General features: G+C 38.1%; 1 protein-coding gene across 5 annotated transcripts in view; it reads right to left on the bottom strand.

The window, feature by feature from the left end:
• Window positions 1–22,377, bottom strand: part of WDR7 (WD repeat domain 7) — a 365,960-nt gene that overhangs the window by 199,827 nt on the left and 143,756 nt on the right. For all 5 annotated transcript variants that reach the window (XM_060118461.1, XM_060118464.1, XM_060118462.1 and 2 more), the window contains one exon: window positions 19,804–19,917. In XM_060118461.1, the coding sequence (XP_059974444.1) occupies window positions 19,804–19,917 (114 nt within the window). The remainder of the gene's footprint in view (window positions 1–19,803; window positions 19,918–22,377) is intronic.

Raw genomic sequence — 22,377 nt, 5'->3', positions numbered from 1 at the left:
ACCCTGGTATCTCACTATAAAATAACAAAAAATTGAAGCTAATGGCATAAAACCATTCAGTGATGTTTGTGGTTAACATATTCAACATATGGAATATGCAAATCATTTGATGTCATATTTGGCTTAAGTTCCTTCAAATGGAGATTACATAGACATCACTCAGTTCTAATTCCAATCCATGAGAATCTCTGTGTCTGACTTTTAAAACACAGCCTGTGGGCTTCCCTGGTGGCACAGTGGTTGGGAGTCCGCCTGCCGATGCAGGGGACACGGGTTCGTGCCCTGGTCCGGGAGGGTCCCACGTGCCGCGGAGCGGCTGGGCCCGTGAGCCATGGCCGCTGGGCCTGTGCGTCCGGAGCCTGTGCTCCGCGATGGGAGAGGCCGCGACAGTGAGAGGCCCGCGTACTGCAAAACAAAAAAACAAAAAAACAAAAAAAACCCCACAGCCTGTGTCTCACCTTTTTCCAGTTTTGAGTGCATGCACCGAAACTGAAATTACTGCCAAGTAATTTCATCAGTGAAAAAAAATTTGGGGGGATACTTTCTGCTATAGGGACAGTTTTGATGTCCACAATGCTGGGTGTGCCCTGGGGCTGAAATTAAATAAATATAAAATATAAAAATTCAGAAGCAGGTAAAAATTTAGTCATTAATATTCACATGACCAAAATTCAGATGCCCAAAAATGTCAAGGGAAAACCATTCTAACTTCCTCTTGTCATTTAATCATCCAAATGTGGTAGGTCCAGTTTGGCAATAACAAGTCTATACTGTTCAATAAACAGCAGAGAATCTAGACATAACCTTCTCTGAGCAGTATATCCCTACTTTAGATTAAAATGCCTGAGAACTTAAATAAGAATCAAAGAATGTGCTTCCATGTATAAAGAAATAAAAGGCAAACAAAATAAAGCTATAATGATACAGAAATTTCAGCTTATACTCCCATCCTGAGTTCTTGCTGAGTTCCTTAAAATTAATTCATGCAAACCCAGATTTTCTTTTTGATGATGATTGTCATCATCATTATCACACAGCTTTTTGGAATATCCTTATTTTTGTTTATAGTGCTGGTTATTTTTTTTTTCTTTTTGCGGTATGCGGGCCTCTCACTGTTGTGGCCTCTCCCGTTGCGGAGCACAGGCTCCGGATGCGCAGGCCCAGCGGCCATGGCTCACGGGCCCAGCCGCTCCGCGGCATATGGGATCCTCCCAGATCGGGGCACGAACCCGTATCCCCTGCATCGGCAGGCGGACTCTCAACCACTGCGCCACCAGGGAGGCCCTAGTGCTGGTTATTGCGATACAAATGCTTAAATATCTCTCTCAGAATTTTGCAAGAAGAGAAATTTACATTGATACCTTCTTCATTTTACATTGATATACAGACATATCAGTCATGCAACAGTTAGTATGTCAGCTCCTTCTATTCTTTTTTCACATAATAGTATGTCTTTCAATTCTTAAATCAAATTGTTCACTTTAAAATGGTTAACTTTATGTTATGTGAGTTTCTTCTCAATAAATCAAAATCTTTCAATATCTAAACAGAATTCCCAAGCTATTTTTTCACTTACTTTTCCCATATGTTTTTTCTTAAGTACACTAGTAATGATTTGATAAAAGTGGCATTTTTAATATACTAATCAAAATTAGAGGTTATAAAACTTGTTTAAATTTTCACAATAGCAAATTGTTAAACAGATTCAGCTTGTGATATTTTTACTTTAATTTGTTGGTGATTACAGCTGATGAGAAACATTAATAAATCCAATAACATTTTTCTACACGGCCATTTTGAAATGTCAGCCATTGCTGATCGATAAACTTCTTTTCTGACTGGTCACAGTGACTCACAAAATGGTCACAATGACTAGTTTTGAGATCTCTTTACAGGTCCTATCCATAAAAAGCTTGACCCAAAGAGTTACTAGTGTTGTGTTATGCTTCTTCACCAAAGAAGGAGCCAACTATATCAGTGGCAACAGCTATATTTGTTTTTAAAATGCAGACGATAAAAGTGTGGGCCTCTTTTAGATTAGCACCCCCAAATTAAAGTGCGTCTTAACTGCACTGACATCTGTCATCCAAACAGATGTCAACTCATAAACCTGACAAAGGACAAGTAGCTTATGCAGGTTTGTTGTGTGACAGATGTTAATCAGTCACAGCTCTGAGCAGTCACCTTTGACTATAAGACACCTAGTGATTTTCCTGTAAGCTGTAAAAATTCACAAAATAATTAATAACACACAAATAAAAATTAAATAATCCTATTAAAATTCTAATAAAAAGTCTCAGGAAAATAGTATTAATTTATATAATTTGAAGTTTTATGTTGGTATAAAAATTCTCATTGACAAATAGGTTAAACCATCTTCTTAGAAGTTCTATTTGAAAGGCTGCTTCCAAAGAAATGAAAATTATTACAAAGTGTAAATCATCTAAAACAAAGTAATCCTTTCTGTTCACACTATCTTCTTTTACTTATAATTTGATGAGAAAAAGATTAAGAGAGATCCAAGAACGAATTAATACATTCATATTTAGCATTTGAAGAGGTTAAGTCTATTTCAGATTTCAAAAAAAAGTACATACTTATGTGGTTGTTTTTTATATAATCGCCCTTGCTGGATATGGTGGATGGTTTCTCAAGGAGGAATTAAACGCAAATTAAAAGCTCCTTTGATCTCTGTATAACTGGCCGGTGAGGGAATCACATCCTGAAATCTGTGCTGACAGGATGTGCCCTAACCTCTGAAATGAGGCCCAGCAGGATCCTGTCCAGGAGCTGACTCATGTGGCACCAGCATTGTCCCCAAGAGTGGGCTACGGGCTAGCTGGCTGGGCGTGGCAGATGGTTTCATTTGTTCTATATTTTCACTCTTCACCAAAATTTAGGGGAACCCTGGCCACAGATGAGAGGAAAGTACTGTTACCGCACCTACTGCTTTTACTTCAACGAGAACCAACTCCAGTTGGAAGAGAATAAGGAAAACTCTGTTAAGTTTGGCTTTGACTCCTTTGTATACGCCAACCACATGACGCTCTCTATTAGTCTTCATATTTTCTTTTAAATTAAAATCATGAAGCTTTAAAAAATATCTATTTAGAAATTATTCTCAGAAAGTATATGGGGCTTCCCTGGTGGCGCAGTGGTTGAGAGTCTGCCTGCCGATGCAGGGGACACGGGTTCGTGCCCCGGTCCGAGAAGATCCCACATGCCACGGAGCGGCTGGGCCCGTGAGCCATGGCCGCTGAGCCTGCGCATCCGGAGCCTGTGATCCGCAACGGGAGAGGCCACAGCAGTGAGAGGCCCGCGTACCACAAAAAAAAAAAAAGTATATGTTTATAAATATGTAAGGTCCTTTACACATTTCATGAATTATATGCATTCAATTGTAAATATCTAAAGTTCAAACAATCAAAATATTAATACCAGAGGGCCCTGGATTCTTATTTTTCTATCACAATATAGTACATAAATAATCTTATATGTACCTGATTTACTATACCTTTTTTGCTAATTTTAAAACCTAGTAACACAAGATCTAAGTTTTAAATCAAACAAATCAAGCATATACACATTCTTATAAATATTGCATCAATAAGTATTTGTTAAGAAGTTCACAGCACATGCAAAGTCAGAAAAAGAAAGTTTTACACATTACTGAGATATACATGACTTCCTGATAGCCATGGCCAGAGGGTTATATCTGTTCCGTCACATGACAATCATCCAGTCAATAAAGACTAAGGTGACCCCTGAAAATCCTGAGGATGATTCCTGCTGTTGGTCGCTAATTAAAAATTACATATCTCCAATAACACTACAACTCAATGCACTTCAAGGATGATTTAAAACCCCTTTGAATGCTTGTAGGTCAGACTCAATACCACACATTTAAAACTCATTATCTTAAACCTATACTGTCCATAAATACAATGTATCCTGATTTCATCAAGGAATCTGAAGAAATCTCTTGGAGTATTATTATGAACGAGATAGAGAAATCTGAATCGGGTGACATGGCAAAAGGGTTGGTTTGTACTGAGTTGAAAAACCAAACCTATGTAGTCACGTGAGGGCTGGTAATGATGTTGGGCAGCTCTCTAACCACGTGCTGCAGGAATCTTGTTGAGGCCTGGTCCACAATTAACTAGTTAGCATATGAAAACGTAGAAGGCTTGTTCATCACATTCATGGAGAACACGGAGCTGGAGGAATAACTAATCCACTAAGCAGCAGAGAAAGGATTCCTAGTCTGGATGATGGGCTGAAGACAACAAGAAAGAGATCGAAAAAGATAAATATCAAGTCCTGTTTCTAAGTTGGGAAGACTTGAATTAACAGCCCTTCATGTAAAAATGGAGCTTAGGTGATTTCATATTTAGTAGCAGTCAAAAGTGTGGGATGCCATCTAGAGAAAACCAACTTAATTTCAGAATTATAGAATCCAGATAAGGGAAAGCAATAGTCCCATAAAACTTGAACTGGTCTGCTAGTGGCAGCATGGTCAGTTCTGCATGTTAAGTTCTGAGGAATGTCACTGACAAAATGGAGTAGGTACAGAAAACTGGAAGAGGTGAAGGTCTAGAAGTTACATCACAGGAGAAATTGTTGAAGAACAAAGAGAGGACATGGGAGGAGAAATTCTCTCTCTCTCTCTCTCTCTCTCTCCCCCTCTCTGTCTCTCCCTCTCTCTCTCTCTCTCTCACACACACACACACACAAACAAACAACAAACAAAATACAGAAGGAATGACAGTGCAAGCAGTGAACCCCGTAACTGGATAAGTGTGTGTGGTGGGAGTACCCTAAAGGTAACCCCCAATGAGTTACGCCCTTGTGTAGGCAGAGATCTGGGATTTTCTTCTAACCAACAGAATACAGCAAAGTAATGGGATGCCACGCCCATAGTTAGGTCACAGGGTACAGCACTCTCATAATTAGGTTACAATAAGCAGGCACTAGAGAGACTCCCCTGCTGACTTCAAAGAAGCAAGCTGCTTGGATGGGAAATGCCCATGGAGAGGGCCACGTGGCATGGAACTGTGGATGGCAGGGAGCTGAGGACCTCAGTCCTACAACTGCGAGGAACTGAATTCTGCCAATAGGTATGTTAAATTGGAAGACCAGACCTAACTCGGACAAGACCTAACTCGGGCCAAGACCCTGACTGCAGCTTTGTGAGACCACAGCAGAAGACACAACTAAGCCGTGCCTGGATGCCCTGACCCTCGGAAGCTGTGAGATTATTTTAAAATGCAATATTTGTGGTACTTTATTATGCAGCAGTAGAATAGTATTATAGTGTGCCATCAGAGGCTGGATAACCTGTAAGTTCAGTGATGTAGTATGAGGAGTTCCTTGTACTAGGTAAAAGATTGGTCTAGAATCTGGCTACTGGATTACGAATTAGGTCTTTCCAACTCTATGATAATATAGCAGAAATGGGGGAGAGGGGACTTTTGTATGGCACATGAATGACAAGAATATTCTCTACATTACATTCATAATAAAGCACTTCTACAGCAACATGAATCATTTTGCTTCAACTGACATTTGTAAATGTAAGCATTTATCCTGTTGGGATGCTTTGTTTTATTGGATTATTAGGTAACAATTAGCTTATTTTAATTGTAAACCTAAAGGATTTTAAATAAGCAGAACATTTTAAATAAACTTAAATACCACTCTAAGAAAAGTGACTTAGAGTGTTACATTTAGTTCGTTGCCACCTTTCAACATTTGGCCTCCCCTGTAGCATCATCTCTTGTCAGTCCTGGTCCCGCCCCATCCCATACACATACACAGTGAACCACTTACATTTCCCCCAAAATGCTGTACCACTTCTGCCTCTCAGCCTCACAAACCTTGACTCCAGCTTGGAAAGCCTTTCCCTATCCCCTTTCTACCTGGCTAATTCCTTCAAGTGCAAAGATGTTCAACTAGTATGTCATAAATCCCTCACAGGGACTCTCCCAGGCCTGGCTGGCTACACTGAGGACCATGCTTCTGTGGGGGCAGACATCTGCCAGATACACCACTGTGCTACCAAGAGTAAATGCCACTTTCTGCACATTAAACAGTAAAAAGTACACTGGGACATCAAGCCAGGTCCTCTAAAACATTGTTTGTTTGCTACAATGGGCAGCAATTTCCACATAAATATATATGAGTGAGTCAGACACATACCTTAGTATCACAAGTATAACAGGTGCAAGGGGCTGTATCCAGAGATGATTTAGAGGTAGCATGGGAGCACTGACTGCCACTACTGATGTGTTTATTTGCTATCCTGCTGAATCTTGGGCTGCACTGCTGAGATTTGCTTTATAGACTGTTTCCTATTTTTCATAAGTTCTCTTCCCTAATCCCTAAGTCATTTGATAAATTCGTCATGAGAGAATAATGAGTAAGGCATTAGCAATGATACTTGTGTAAGTAATGACAGTAACAAGAGATGTCAAGCCAAATTCTAAACAATCCAAATTCATCATGAGAAAAAGCTTTCCATGAACAGGAGAAGAGCCCATTCCATTGTCCACTATATGCAGTGAAAGCCCACAGAAGAGTATAAAAGTCATTTTACGATGAATAGTATACATCTTGCACCAAAGCAGCAAAATTATTTTAGGTGATGGATAGTAACAAAATCAACACAATTGAAGGACCGTGAGAAAAGTCAAGTGTGTGGGAAGGCTCAGGACACCTTGTACTGGTTCTCACATCTTCTTCTAAGTGCTCCTAAATCATATTTTTAAATCCACTGCAAATTTTTGGTATAGTTGAACAGTACACTAACCAATTTACAGTTTCTTAGATCCAATTTACCCTCATTTTTGAAAATAAAGACTTTTGTTTGTAGATTTTTATTTTCATTCTTCACATTTTCATTTTCAAAATCAACCAACCATTCTGTCATCACTGCAGCAAGTTCTCATGACCCTTGGATGCTGTTCATTAGGTCACAAAAAGAAACTGACTTAAAAAAATCTACATTCCCTTGACTCTTCTCCTTACATCAACTGAGCTTTCTGAATGTCTCTCCCCACTCTCTTTCCATCTTATACTAGCTCTCACCACAGTGTATCTCTCTCTCTCTCTCTCTGTCTTCCCCTTCTTTGGAACACAGCTGGGAAAAAAGGATGGAAAGGGGGGTGGGCAGAAACACACACAGCTTGTTTCCAGCTCATTCTGGCTTAGCCTTGATGACATTATTTCATGTCACTTTTCACTATTACCTTTGGTTATGTGCTCCCTTGTCCTAGTTTTTAAATTTTTTATTTTTACTTTTAAATGTAGTCTTTATTTCATGAAACTCTACCTGTTTAAAGAGTCAAACAGTTCCACAAGTTAGTATAAAAAAGCAACAGCCCCTCAATCCCATCTCCATTTTCCACTCTGCCAAAACAACCACTTTGGGCTCTTTTAGAAAATCCCGTGTTGCTACTTCTAATTTTTCAGTTTTAGGCTTATCTTATCTTTAGGCTTACGATTCCTCATTACAGTCAATGAAAACTATGTTCTCCTTCACATAGTACTTACATGTGTCTCATTCATTCACACACACCCCCCCCCCCCATATTCACTCTCACACACACACAGATTCACTCATGCACACACCACATTCACACACAATCTGTCGTCTGCCTTCTTCCTCTGCCTCCCAATTTATCATATCATAATTCTTATTAAAACTATGATATCGGGCTTCCCTGGTGGAGCAGTGGTTGAGAGTCCGCCTGCCAATGCAGGGGATACAGGTTCGTGCCCTGGTCCGGGAGTATCCCACGTGCCGCGGAGCGGCTGGGCCCATGAGCCATGGCCGCTGAGCCTGCGCGTCCGGAGCCTGTGCTCCGCGACGGGAGAGGCCACAGTGGTGAGAGGTCTGCGTACCGCAAAAAAAAAAAAAAAAAAAAAAACTATGATATCATCATCAATGTTTACATTTTCATGAAGATGTGCATGCTACTCACAGCTTAACCATGTGGTTGGTCAATCATGGTAACTTTTTCAGTACTACTTTTTTTTTCTTCTGTGCAGTTAATAATTATCTTTTGTTGCTGTTCTTAACTTGGTTTTCTATATCTTTCAGTAACTTACCTCCAAAATCTCACCCAGCTGTACAAATCTGGAATATAGGGAAACAGGCTAGGGAGGAGAAATCAAGCTAGCCTGGGAAGTAAACCGTGAGCTTGCCAAATATCGAGAACATACCTTTTAAAAACGTAAGCATCCTTTGCAGGTATGACAGCTGCATTAAATGTTTCTCCTTTTTCTTTCTTGGCAAGACTATTAATGACAGTATGTGAAGATTTCCTTTTATCCTTTACATTTTATCGCCTTTTAAAAAAATTTTATTGGAGTATAGTTGATTTACAATGTTGTGTTAGTTTTATCATCTTTTAAATATGCTTTCCTAAGTCTAGCAGTGACTCTCAGCTCAATGGCTGCATCAGATTCCTCAGAAAGCTTTTCAGTATCACTGTCTCTCTCCCATCCCTCACTGACCACCACTGGCCAAACATGGGTTTGAATATGCAGATTAACTCTCCCTTAGCTACCTTAAGTATCTTTTAAAGCTGTCACTATTTCTATTTTATAAATGATTCACTCTTCTCAGTCAGATTCAACTCAGACAATAAATGTGGTAAAACGAAGCCATATAAAAGTGTTTAAGAAAATGTAATAATTCATCTATATTTCATGAGCCAGCTCTTAGGAATTTCTAAAAATATGCACAGAAATTTGGGTGCAGCTTATTTCTCTATCTATAAAGTGTAAATTTATCTAGTAATTTTATAACCCTGGGAGTGATGATCAAACTACTTAGAAAAAACATTATCAAGTCATCAGGAAGAACTAATTTATAAATGATGTATGTTCGTTACAAACCATTTATTCTATTTATTAAAGCAAATCACTTAAGGATGTTGGTGGTGATGGGGGGAGGAAGGGAGGGGGCATATAGTATTTCTCGAGCACTTACTATGTGCCAATTGTTCTGCTAAGAAGATTACATGCATCATCTCATTTAATCCTCTAACGATCTCACTATCCTCAGATTTCAGGTGAGAAAACTGAGGCTTGGCATGGTCAAGTTAACTTGCACAAGGCCACACAGTGAATAAGCAGGGAAGGTGAAATGTGAACACAGAGAATGAGCGATCAGGGCCTAAGCGGTAACCATATTTATTCTAAAAATATTCTAATTACATATTTACTACTGCAGACCGGCTTTTCATCCAGCTGATTTCACTTTGCTTTTCTGTTTCCGTGAAATCTATGGATTCACTCTTAGACATACATATGAAATGTAAGTTTTGCCTCACAGTAACAGGAGTTTATTATACCTTCATGAATAACAGTTCTTCAGGTGAAAATTTCCCAACAAACAATAAACACAACCAGTCATCAGTTGCCCTCTGAAGCATAAACTCCACCCTACACTCAACAACTAGTAAGTACTCAATACCTAGAAGGTGATCAAAACTAACTGTTGAATGAAAAGAAAAATCATGGGAGTAGAATTAAGCACATTGGGCATGAAGCCGATACACACCATCAACATCATAAATCCCTTTAATAATAAGCCCTGCTTTAAAGTAACACATAGTACAAGATGTAGAATCTGCTACATTCCACATGAACACACCTGACCTGACAGTAGACCCTCCATCCTGGACGGTACTGCCCGGCCATCAGCTCCAGCCTGGCCACTCTTCTCAGCCCTCCACAGAGCCTTCATTTCAAATCAAGTCCTAAACGAACAGCTTTACCTCAAAAGTTTTTCTTCCCGTGTCTCTCCACCTCTGTCACAAATGCAGGCTTACCTCAAATGCAATTCCTACCCTTACCTAATCCCCAGTGCTCTGAATTTTCCTACCTAAAGTCTGCCCTAGGTACCTGTATGTCATACGAGTGTGTGTGGGTGTGTAGAGCTATGTGTGAATATATAGCCTCTCTGTAAAATTTCACCTTCAGCTTCTCAACTAGGATGCTTGCTCTGTTATATCCTCCCCAGAATGTGCTGATAGAAAAATACAAGGTGCTTATTAATGTTCTGTTGAATCAAATTGGATATTCCTCACACTTCTTTCAGGGGATACCAACAACACTGGAAAAAATATGTATATACAAAAAGGGCAAAGAGAGAGTAGCTAATTCAGTTTCTCTGAATCCTTTTAAATTAGGTTTACTTCATTTAATTCACGCATTTTTATTTAGGATATACCATAATCCCCCCCCCCAAAAAAAGAGCAAATATTCTCACTTGATTTTATCCTACCTGTGAGGGAAGGCTCCTCTTTCTAGTGTATTACATCATGTGGAGAAAATACATTCAGATTTATGACTGTCTTCACCTCAAATAGTAAATACTAACTTCCACTTATGATTTAAAATTTCGAATTAAGAATAAAGGCCTTTATGCATGACAATTAATTTTAATCCAAGAAATCATGGGAAAATTCAAGGATAGTAGTCAGTTTACCTCTTTGCGTACTAAAAGTGACTAGAAAGTATCAGGGAGAAGAACTCTTCAAAATTCCACATCCGTTTTAAAACCTGTTTTTCCCCTTTAACATGGCTTGCACGTAAAAGTAATCATTCACAGGTATGACATAAAGTCTGTGAATTATGAGACATTGCTGTCATTACTTTTGTGAATTACAACTTTTGGTCATATGGGTTTGATATCAATTATAAGGGCAATTCATGTAATATACAGATATATAATAGTGTGCCACAATCTAATGAAATTCATTCTTATCCATGAGGTATTATTACACAGCTCACAAAAGGCCAAATTTTAAGTTCATCCTGAAGGTTATTCACTCCCATGGAGGGTTTTTATTTTTTAACAGCTACAACATTCTTATCCAGCTAAATATTTCTTCTTTGTTCCTATTGAGTCTAAATTTATCAAAAAATATATACACTATTAAATCCAAAAACCAAACCTTAAGCCTTTATGATCTAATATTGTGTACATGTTAGTGTAACTATGTATGTGGTTTCATACAAACATAAAATAATCCTAATTTTATCTAGAAAATATGTAAAATTATCTTCCTATACTAATTATCCATGTTTATTTTTTAAGAAAACAGCATGTCTTTTCTATACATTTTGAATATTTCCTTGTACTACGTTAAAAATTAAACTATATTAAAAATTAAAATAGAAGTTTCTATATCACACAAAGAGAAAACGACATGCCATAAAGAATATATTTGTTTCTTTTTGTTCTTATATGATTTTTTAAATGATCTGGTTTTGATAATTACTTCCATTTAAGAGCACAAGCTCTAGAGGCAGATGGCCTGGATTCCAATCCTGACTCTGTCATTTCCTATCTGTGGCCTTTATGTGGAAAGTTACTCTATGCCTTATTTCCCTCTCTTGTAAAACAGGAGCAATAATGAGGACAATTACAGTGAGCTGTGAGGATTAAAAAGAGCCTGTCCTGGGCTTCCCTGGTGGCGCAGTGTTTGGGAGTCCGCCTGCCGATGCAGGGGACATGGGTTCGTGCCCTGGTCCGGGAGGATCCCACATGCCCTGGAGCGGCTGGGCCTGTGAGCCATGGCCGTTGAGTCTGCGCGTCCGGAGCCTGTGCTCCGCAATGGGAGAGGCCACAGCGGTGAGAAGCCCGTGTACCGCTAAAAAAAAAAAAAAAAGAGCCTGTCCTGATACTTATTAGGTACTTAGTAAATACTAATGAGCTGTTGTGATAGCTATTAAGTTCCTGGTTTTAAAATATGTTATTTTAGAACAGTTTTCTAAGATGGTATCAATTACTGTTTACCTGACCAGCCCCTTGCCTAAGTATTATATGCAGTCAATACACACACATTAAAAAAATAAAAGTGCTATTATTAGAAAATATCATTATAAAAGATTTGGTGCCAATGTAACAGCTATCTGAAGTAATGTATGTTATAGCACTTCTGATTCTTTATGATATTTAATTCATTTAAATGAATTAAATGACCAAGACTTTCTTGGTCAAAATACATTGATAAGCAGATTTTCCATCTTTAAGAGTCTAAAAATAGTTTTAAGGTGAAACTGAAGATTCTAATGGTATTTATTAGCCATGTTTTTGTCCTTGTTCCTGCCTCTTTTCCTTTTGTGCTTTTCTGCAGGCAAGTAACCCCAGGCCAAGCTTTTAAACATAAGCTTAAACACAATAAATCTGGGTACGTTAACTTGCAATTTTCAATGGACAATAAAAAGCAAGTTTTCCTAGTGCTAAATGACTGACTGCAGACACCTGGGGGAATGGCACAAAAACACTACGTGCACCATCACACAACAGGATTCCACACTCTCATTCTTTAGTGGCGTGTGCTTAAATGTCAGGCCTCCTGGAAAAACTCTGTATTTCTCTCCCTCCCGTGAGCATCTCCCCACTTCCCCGTCTCTCCGCTACTCCCATACAAGCCACCTTGCTTCTCCAGCAGTGGCGTCCCAAGCCCCAGGGGGATCTCTTGGATAACAGCTACTCTGGTACCTCTAGTTCCAGAAAAAACACAAGAGATTTTTGTTTTCATTGACAGAGCTGAGCCTAGAAATGAGGTGGCACAGCTCCCAGGGCAACGGGAGAGACACACCCAGAGGGAAAAGTGTGCCTCAAGAGACAACTCAGACCACTGTTCATAAGCACATTGCCACTGTCTGGTCAGTGCAGGCCACAAAAAGGGAACTCTCTGAGAGTCCTAAGAGTCTGTTTCTCTGCTTATGCTCCTAAATCTTCTCCAAATCTCATTTTCACAAAGGCAAGAGACAGTTTATCCAGAAATAAGCCTATATTCCTTCACTGACCTGTTACAAACACTTTCTGAGCCATTGAATACCCACTAAGAAGAAGTGGGGAGGTTAGGGAGATACATATATATATTACATAAGAATAGTAAATATATATAAATAAATATATAGTATATAAGGAATGCTCTTTGAAATGAGTTGATCATATGGCTTCACTAATTCAATCATTCGTTCAATAAACATTTACTGAGAGGATGCTATGGACCAGGGCACTGTTTTAGTGCTAGAAATATACAGAGGTAAAAGTCATATGCACACACGTGACTCACCGAGGATAAGTAAACGGTCACTTAACAGTGTTACAGAGTGCAACAGCAGAAACGCATACAACGAACTGGGAGATCTTACATAAGGGGGTCCAGGAGGGCTTCGGGAAGATGGTGACACTCACACTGGGTTTGAAGAGAACTCTCAGAACTTCACCTCACATGTGAGGGAACTGAGAGCATAGCAGCCAGATGGAGGGGCACAGGCAAAGTAAGGGTCATGAAACAGCAGGGTACTCCGGGGAAACTAAGTTCAGTATTGCTACAGCAGCCATTGAAGCTAGAGCCAGGGGTCAGGTATTTGAAGAGCCCTAGATATCTCCTAAGGTGTTTGGGTTTTGTGCTATAATTAATGGGAAACCATTAAGCAGCACTTAGTGAGGGTGAAAGGTGATGAACTGGCTTCTGAAACTCTCAGAGTAATGAAAGACATGAACTGGAAGGGGAGGGAACGGAGACAGGAAGATGTTTACTGGAGAATATAATAATAATCCAAAGTAGAAAAAATTAAAGTCTGGACGTAGGTATTCTCTGTGGAAATGGAGAAGGGGAAGATCATTGGGAGATTTTTAAGAGGTGTAGTTTACAAGAACTGGTACCAACTACCAGTGGACACTGTTGGAAAGTAAGAAAGCCAGGATTATTCCTTGGTTTCTGGTGTGGGGTGTTAGGCAGTTGATGGTACCCTCAGTGATGCCTTTTACGAGATATAAATATAAAAGGAGATGAGTTTTAGAAATAAATATGAGCTCACTTTGGACTTGGTATTTAGGTATCTATGGGACATTTGGGCAGGAGGACATATTAATCTGACACTCAGAACACAAGCCTAGGCTGGAGATACAGATTTGATAGTCTTTAACATGGATGTGGTAGTTAAAACCAAAGAAAAGGGAAAGTCAATCACCCAGAGTGGAAAATATGAAAAGAGAAAATGAATGACAAAAAGCCATACTTTGGGCTGTATTTTAATATTCCTGTCAACTCTCAAATACCATATTTAGAAATATTCTACTTAACATCCTATCAACGTATAACTAAAACTGAGTATTAGACATTAAACACTAAACAGCAAAAAATATTTTAATTTAAATTTTCTTCTCCAAGATTAAAAAAAATGTATACAAAGGTAAATTACTTGAAGACATATTTCAGAAAACTATGAAATTCACGCTTATTTTTCTTAAAAAAGAAAACTGCATGGTAAGTAAACCACAGCATTAGTCATTTATAATTATCCAAAATCTTAATAACAGTAAACTCATATTTTGTAGTAGCTAACATTCTGAAATCAATCACAAGAGTAGTGGTAACAGTTTAAAACAAATGATTTAAAATTCACATAGATCTGTACTGTTTTTAGACTGTCAGTTATAAATTAAAGAATGAGAAAGGGAAATGGTGCAATGCAGAAAGTCTTATTCTAGTTTACGAATTATAAGGCCTCTGTCTCTCTACTAAGAAAGTGCTTCTGATTTCTGAATATATAATGCCCTAAATTTTGTTCCTCAGAGCTTATCTTTAACAGGATGAATTTCCTATCTTTCAGTCAAAACAAATGTATAAACATTTTATGAACAGAGCCTCAGTAAATGGTAAAATTAATCAATCAATATTTAGTCTCAGACAAGACGTGCTTTTCAGCTCTAACTTAATATACTAGAAATGTTGACTGCTGTGTGAATCTATGTTAAGGTGTCGGTTTTATATTGGTGACTTCAAAAAGCTAGACAGAACAATACAAATTTCATTTTACCTGTATGTAATAACTGTTTAGTAATGAACACTAACTGTATTTACAGTCTTAACATCATAGCAGTCCTAAATAATTTAAAGAACAAATTTTAAAAGAACATTTAAAGAACAAATACATGCTGATTTTCCCCCTTAAGGGAGATAACCTCTTGCTCTAAATTTAGAATAACAAGTTTGCCTTCTAGACAATAAGATAGCCGGCAAATATCAGGCTTATGCTCGCTATTGGAAGCAATAAAGGTGGATGGTGACATCATCTCCCATTTCAAAAGAAAGTGAAAAGATGCCAACCTTCAATGAGTTGGAGACTACGAGGCAGTGCGGGGTGGTGCTCAAGCCTACACATCAGCTCTGGAGTCAGGCAGGACTCATTTCCAGTCCCATGAACATGACCTCCCCTGAGCTTGTTTCCTCATCTCTGTATCTGGACAAATATACTAGAACACACTTCAAAGAAACGTTGGTAGTGTCAAGAATAAAGTGGTTGGTACAGAGTAAGTTAACAATTGATACTGCTTTCAAATTCTCTTACCTTTCTCTATTTTTTCTTTTTCCATAGCATTTCTCATCTTTTTTTATAAATTAAATTTAAATGCTACAAAAAATACAACAAATATCGAGTCAACACACCCATCCAAATCCATGTATCATCGGTGCATTTGTTGTGAGCAGTTGAATCTGTCCACTGTGCTGCTGATCTAGTATCACGTTGTCTCTTTTTGACAATGTCAGTGGCTCCTGACTCTTTATCCCTGTTAGATGGTCAGTTTGTGCCCTTGCCGTATTGAACAAGGGGTAGGACACTGTAGTATGACCCACAGGAGAATACAGTGACTTTCTTAAAGGGGCCCATACAGGTTTGTGAGTGAAACCCTTCCAAAATCCTTTGTAACCTGATATTAAGGGAGGATGTTTTAAAATGCCACATTTAGGGGAGGTACAGCTTCATCCTCACACAGAATGCCATCTTTTACCTCAGTGAAAACTGCATAAAGATAATTAACAAACTCACCTAAAAGGTCTACCTTAAAAAAACAGATTATGATTTATATAAAATTTTTTCTATGTCTATCAGTTTTTAGTGAGATTTACTCCACTAACATAATTATCACCTCTTCATATTGTAATGAAAATAACATGTTATTTACAAATACTGACTATATATCTACATAAACATTTAAACTGCAATACCAAAAGTACACATACAAAAGCAAATGCACAGGTATAGAATAATATTCTTGTGACTCTAAAATGATAAATAATCTAGAAACAATCTTAACGCCATTCTTTTTACTTTCAAGAAAGCACTACTATTGTTGTTAAAATAGATTTTAAATATACAGAGTATTGCAAAACCTGAAACAATTCCCTTGGAGGGGGGAGTATATTTCCCATGCATACTATACAATATTTTTTAAAATTAGGAATAGGTTTTAATATTTTTCCTACATAAAACAGTATTAATCTGTGAAAGTGGCTAATACGGCTTTGATATGTAATTTAAGACATCTGGTTAAAGGAAAGAATCTGATAAACCTTAGGCTGGAATGCTAAGTACAACCAAGGGTGTGTGTTGACCAAGGCACACTGGCATTACTTTGTAGAGCCGATCAATAGATACTAGCTTTCAAAAGAGAGATTTAGAAAGAAGCTGCAGCATATTTTTTAAATGACAGGGTGAAGGTTTAAATTGTCTCAATCAAGACTCAATTTTTTCTTCCCAGTTTTTCCAGCTGTCCTCTTCCAGTTAAGACTCTTCATTTCAAATAAATTTAATTAGTTCCAATTGATCATCGCCAACACTTACACAGCTTTATCCATGCTTCTTTACTTTTATACGGCAAACACTAACAAAGACTGCTAAGCTCAGATCCAAGTGTCGTTAAGACAATATTCATACCTCATTTGCTCTTACTCAAAAGTAAAATTTCAAATATGAAATTCTGCCTATACAAAAGCACTAAATTATACTTCATATTTTAATTGCTATCTTGGTCAGCTGTTGAATTCAGTTAATTGAAGAATGAAGCCCCAGATTACTACAAAAATAAAATTAATACAACTATGTATATTAGCCTAGCTACAGCATTCAAATAAGAATTCATTCAAATACAAGCAAATATCTGTCATGATATAATTTCTACTTGTTTTTTGTTTGTTTGTTTGTTTGTTTGTTTGTTTTTTGCGGTACGCGGGCCTCTCACTGTTGTGGCCTCTCCCGTTGCGGAGCACAGGCTCCGGACGCGCAGGCTCAGCGGCCATGGCTCACGGGCCCAGCCGCTCCGTGGCATGTGGGATCCTCCCGAACCGGGGCACGAATCCGTGTCCCCTGAATCGGCAGGTGGACTCTCAACCACTGCGCCACCAGGGAAGCCCGATTTCTATTTGTTTTGAGGTGATATTATTAGAGGAATTCCTTTTAAACAGCCAGGGGAAAAATCAGATTTTTCAAAGTGAGCGGTTAAATTGGCCAGTGTTCCCTTTTGAGGTACCTCTTGTGCTACACAATGCTGGTTATCCCAAAATACGATTATTTTGCTTTAAACAGGTTTCTCTCAATGCACCTACCATATTTTTCATAATGCAATTTATATAGGATTCTAGTCAATAAAAAGAAATATGGTTTTCTTCTAAACCCTCACAAAAATCTATACCACATCTTAATCAAGTCACACAATCTAAAGGTGACCTGACGATCTACAGGCTGCAGCATGCTAGTTGCTCTGACAACATGTTAAGGAAGCCTTTTTTGTTATTTAAATTCTTTGGATATTGAGCATTCTTGCTTCTAGTACTCATGGCATGAAATGAGTAAATCAACTGATAAAAGCCATACATCACATACATTTAATTGAACTCTTACAGATTAAAATATAGTTTATGTAGCATTTATTTATTTATTTATTTATTTATTTATTTATTTATTTTGCGGTACGCGGGCCTCTCACTGTTGCAGCCTCTCTCACATTGCGGAGCACGGGCTCTGGACGCGCAGGCTCAGCGGCCATGGCTCACGGGCCCAGCCGCTCCGCGGCACGTGGGATCTTCCCGGACCGGGGCACAAACCCGTGTCCCCTGCCTCGGCAGGCGGACTCTCAACCACTGCGCCACCAGGGAAGACCAGTTTATGTAGCATTAACTGACTCACCAAACTAGATTTTTCATTTTTTCTTGATTTTTTTAACAATAAAGTAAGCACACAGTCATGTGCTATAATGCTGTCTTGTGACTTCGGCAGAGCATAATTCAAAATTTCAATGTACTGATTTAATAATACTAGAGAGCTCAAAAATTCAGCTTTTATTCTGGAATGTAAATTGAGCTATTCTACTACTGCAGAGGCAACTTCTTTCTATTACTTAAACCACGACTTTTTTTTTTTTTTGTGGTACGCGGGCCTCTCACTGCCTCTCCGGTTGTGGAGCACAGGCTCCGGATGCGCAGGCCCAGTGGCCATGGCTCACGGGCCTAGCCGATCCACGGCATGTGGGATCTTCCGGGGCACGAACCCATGTCCCCTGCATTGGCAGGCGGACTCTCAACCACTGCGCCACCAGGGAAGCCTTAAACCACGACTTTTTATCGACAAGAAAACCTTTAAAATTTAGAGGGAATAACAAAACATATCTATAGCATTATTTTTAAAAAAGCAGTGAAAACTGAATAAAGCAAGAAATAGTTTTTAAAAATCTGCAAATGAAATAATTTCCTCTAGTAGCTGCTGAAACAAGTTCCATAACTGTGAAGTACAAATGACTTTCAGCAAAGTTGGAAGTTTGCAAAATAATTTATATTTAAGGTGGATGAGATTTTTTAAATCAATGAATTGATACAGTAAAAAGTAAGATCGACCACCATCATCTCATTTTTGCTGAAAACCAGATGCTCCTCAATGTAGTCAACTACTTATTTCCAGCAGTGGCACAAGTCTATAGGTTTGTAAATATAGGCTTTGTAAATTTTCAAGGGAGATCATAAGGCTCCCTCAACTTCTTCCCAGTGAAAGAAATTTAAGGGCAGTCAGGTGATAACAGAAAAGAACCTGCTACACAGAGCTTTAAAAGGAAAAAGGGAGAGAAAAAAATTACAACTTCCCTTTGTTTTTTTTCCCTCCCTTTAATGATTGTTAAAAATTTTACTGATATTTACTGGGCATGCTTCTTTTCAAATTATTGATTACTATTAAGTTAATGCTTCTTGCTTCACAATAGTTGTAGATTTATATGGTCAGATTTTACATTTTAACCATCTGCACCAAAAATAAGAGTTTATCATTCTTATTACCAATAAAAATATTTATACTAGGTTGTTTTTATCCTCTGTGCACTGAAAGAAATTGAGCTGAATGCATTTGGAGATCCAGTAATTGAAACTGCTTTAAGCCTATAAAAAGATAGGCTGAACATATGCAGTGTATGGCTTTCATAAATTTTACCTTATGCCTGATCATGTGATAAATAATACAGATAAGAATGTTAAATACCCAATGTAAGTAATTTGAAAAAGCAGCATTCATTTCTATAATATAGGTACAAAGAGTATCTGTAAGTTTCCTCATGTAGCCTGTGTTGCATAAATTGCTATTACAACTTCGATATTTTCAGTTTACCCTACTATAATATACCCTACAAAACTTTTCATAACACAATAAGTGTATTCCTCTACATGTTCCAAGGCTTTAGTAATGATCCTAGCCTCTGAATTAGAAGGTTCCCAGAAAATCAAATGCACAACTAGCAGGTTCATTGTTATAGCAACAATGAGCAAACCTGGACCAAATAAACAGTCTGCTTCTTTCTACTTCAATATCAAAAAGGGCACTAAAGGGTAGCAAAAACTAAACACTCCATCAGTGCAAGTTTCCATCCTTTCCATCAACATATTTAATCCCACTGTAAACGACCTAAAAGCATTTTCCAATACTGGACCTTAAAGATAGCATGCTTACCAGTGGTGATGTCATCATCCACAAGGTCGTGCTCTTCCTCTTGGACTTTGGCTTCTGGCCCTGAGGCATCAGGAGCAGTGGTAATAGTCTGCATGGCTTCTGCTGAGACCCCAGCTAAAACAAATGGGAAGCACAAGGGTTAGTTTTTAAAAATTAAAAGAAAGGTGGGGCTTCCCTGGTGGCGCAGTGGTTGAGAATCCTCCTGCCAATGCAGGGGACATGGGTTCGAGCCCTGGTCCAGGAAGATCCCACATGCTGCGGAGCAACTAAGCCCGTGCGCCACAACTACTGAGCCTGCACTCTAGAGCCGGCGAGCCACAACTGCTGAAGCCTATGTGCCTGGAGCCCATGCTCCGCAACAGAAGCCACAGCAATGAGAAGCCCCACGCACCGCAGAGAAGAGTAGCCCCTGCTCACGGCAACTAGAGAAAGCCCCCTCGCAGCAACGAAGACCCAACGCAGCCAAAAATAAATAAATAAAATAGATAAATTTATATAAAGAAAAAAAGGTGGACCAAAACTCTTAAAGCGTTTTAATTGACTTACTGGATGCAAATGCAATATGTTAAAAAATACAATATATTCATCAAAATTAGGGAGAGACTGAAATTAATGAACAAAATATTCATGTGTGTTCTATTGCTTTATATATATATATATATATATATATATATATATATATATATATATATATATATGTACATGGATGCAAACTATATTGACCTTTAACTAAGATCTGGGAACAGAAAAATGATGAAGTAAATTATAGTTTTACTTGATTCCTTTCAACGTTTTTGCTACAGTTACTTTAGCAAATTTAGACATAATTATGCTAAAAAGAGGGAGAAAAAAACGTAGAAAGTGAAGGACTATTTAAAAAGTTTACTTCTCTTTAATATTAGTTTGCTTATAAATTGGGGGCTGGGAAGAAGGATGATGACAAGAGGTATTTGTGTTCTGATTCTGTGTAAAAGACCTGAAATGCGTTGCCCCAAAAGCATAATATCTCTCTGTCTCTGAAGGAATTAGATATGAGGTCAGATAATTATGGAACTGAAAGAACCTAACTGAAAGCAGACAGGTGAACTAGATCAGGGCACCAAAAACTTCCATTCTGTAAACCACCTGAGAATTTGAAAATTCATACAAAGGTCTTTTCCTTACTTACCTATTTTCCCATCTTTGATGATACATAGGTTCCCCCCCTCCACTATCTGAAAGTAGGGCACTGCTGTGAAACCTTTTGTAAGCCAGAATAACATAAAGCAAAGAAGCAATCACCTTAGGACACATCTTCCTAACAAATGCACAGAATTCAAGACAAAGCACAGATGCTCACAGACACAATTCAAACCAATGGCAGCTTGATGCTGAGATGCTGAGCATAGTTCCCAGGGAAGGAGCTTGGTGGTGCCACTCTAAGCCGCTCTTGGTGTGCCTGGCTCTGTAGCAGCTCACTGCTAAACAAATGCTGAGTGCTATTATTGCCTTTTGTCTTTTTTCATAAAAGCGAAAATCCTCTTTAGCTATCTTTCAATCAGCAAAAACAGGTACTAACGACAATCTTTCATAAAAGTGAAGGGTTGTAAAGCAAACTTTCAAAAAGAGGAGAATGTCTATATTTTGTTGTCAATTTGCATCTAATTTGGCAATGGATAGGAGGGGGTGTCCAATATTTTACACATGGTTACCAAGAGGTATTGCTCAAACATGGTATATAAAAATCTCACCCACTGGAAGTTACTTCAGGAGTTGAACCTTTTAATCAAATCTTCTTAATAAATACTTCGATAACTGCACATATAAAATCCAACACAATATTTTTAAAACCAGAAGGTACAAATATTCCAGGATTTCTTTTCTTCCAAGATGCATTAACTGAATTTCTATATGAAATTCAACCTTGCTGCCTCAGGTTTATGAAAGGCATCAAGAGGAAAAATCTTAGTCATTAACCACCATGAATGATCCAGAAGTAGACCTACCAGTAGGCAGTTCCAAGGCCTAACAATTTAAATTTGGGGAGGAGAACGTCATTTTAGTGCAACCACTTTATTCAGTATTGCTCCAACAAAAGAATGAACAGTGCTAAATGAATGGTCCCCAATGACAAAAAATGACAAAGGCCATCCCTTTACAGCATCACTTTTGTTGTTAGGTTTTCAAGATAAAATTTTAAAATAAAGAAGGGGAATTACTAGAAAAATAATATTATGTTAATTATTTGATTAAAGATGGTTATCAGTAAAATAATCACAAAGAAGAGATAAGAAGGTAAATGCTACATTTCTACAGACTTACTGCTTAAGCACAAAATCAAAGATCGTTGTTTCAGATTATTAAACCAAAATATAAATCTCTGAAATCTTTCAGTCTCATTCCATGCTTAACACTTGATAATTTTGAAAATGATCAGAGAAACAGGGAAATGATATTAAGGAACAGTTTAGATGGCAACAATCATTTATTATTAGTATTTTCCTTTCCTGTAAAATTAAGGGATTCCATGAAAATAAAGCTAGCATTTATGTGTAACAAGTTTATAAATCCATTTAAATTTATCTCATTTAATAA

This window comes from Mesoplodon densirostris, chromosome 15 (assembly GCF_025265405.1).
Source record: "Mesoplodon densirostris isolate mMesDen1 chromosome 15, mMesDen1 primary haplotype, whole genome shotgun sequence".
NCBI lineage: Eukaryota > Metazoa > Chordata > Mammalia > Artiodactyla > Ziphiidae > Mesoplodon > Mesoplodon densirostris.
The sequence above is the reverse complement of the archived record's forward strand: the minus strand, read 5'-3'. Positions and strand labels throughout refer to the sequence as shown.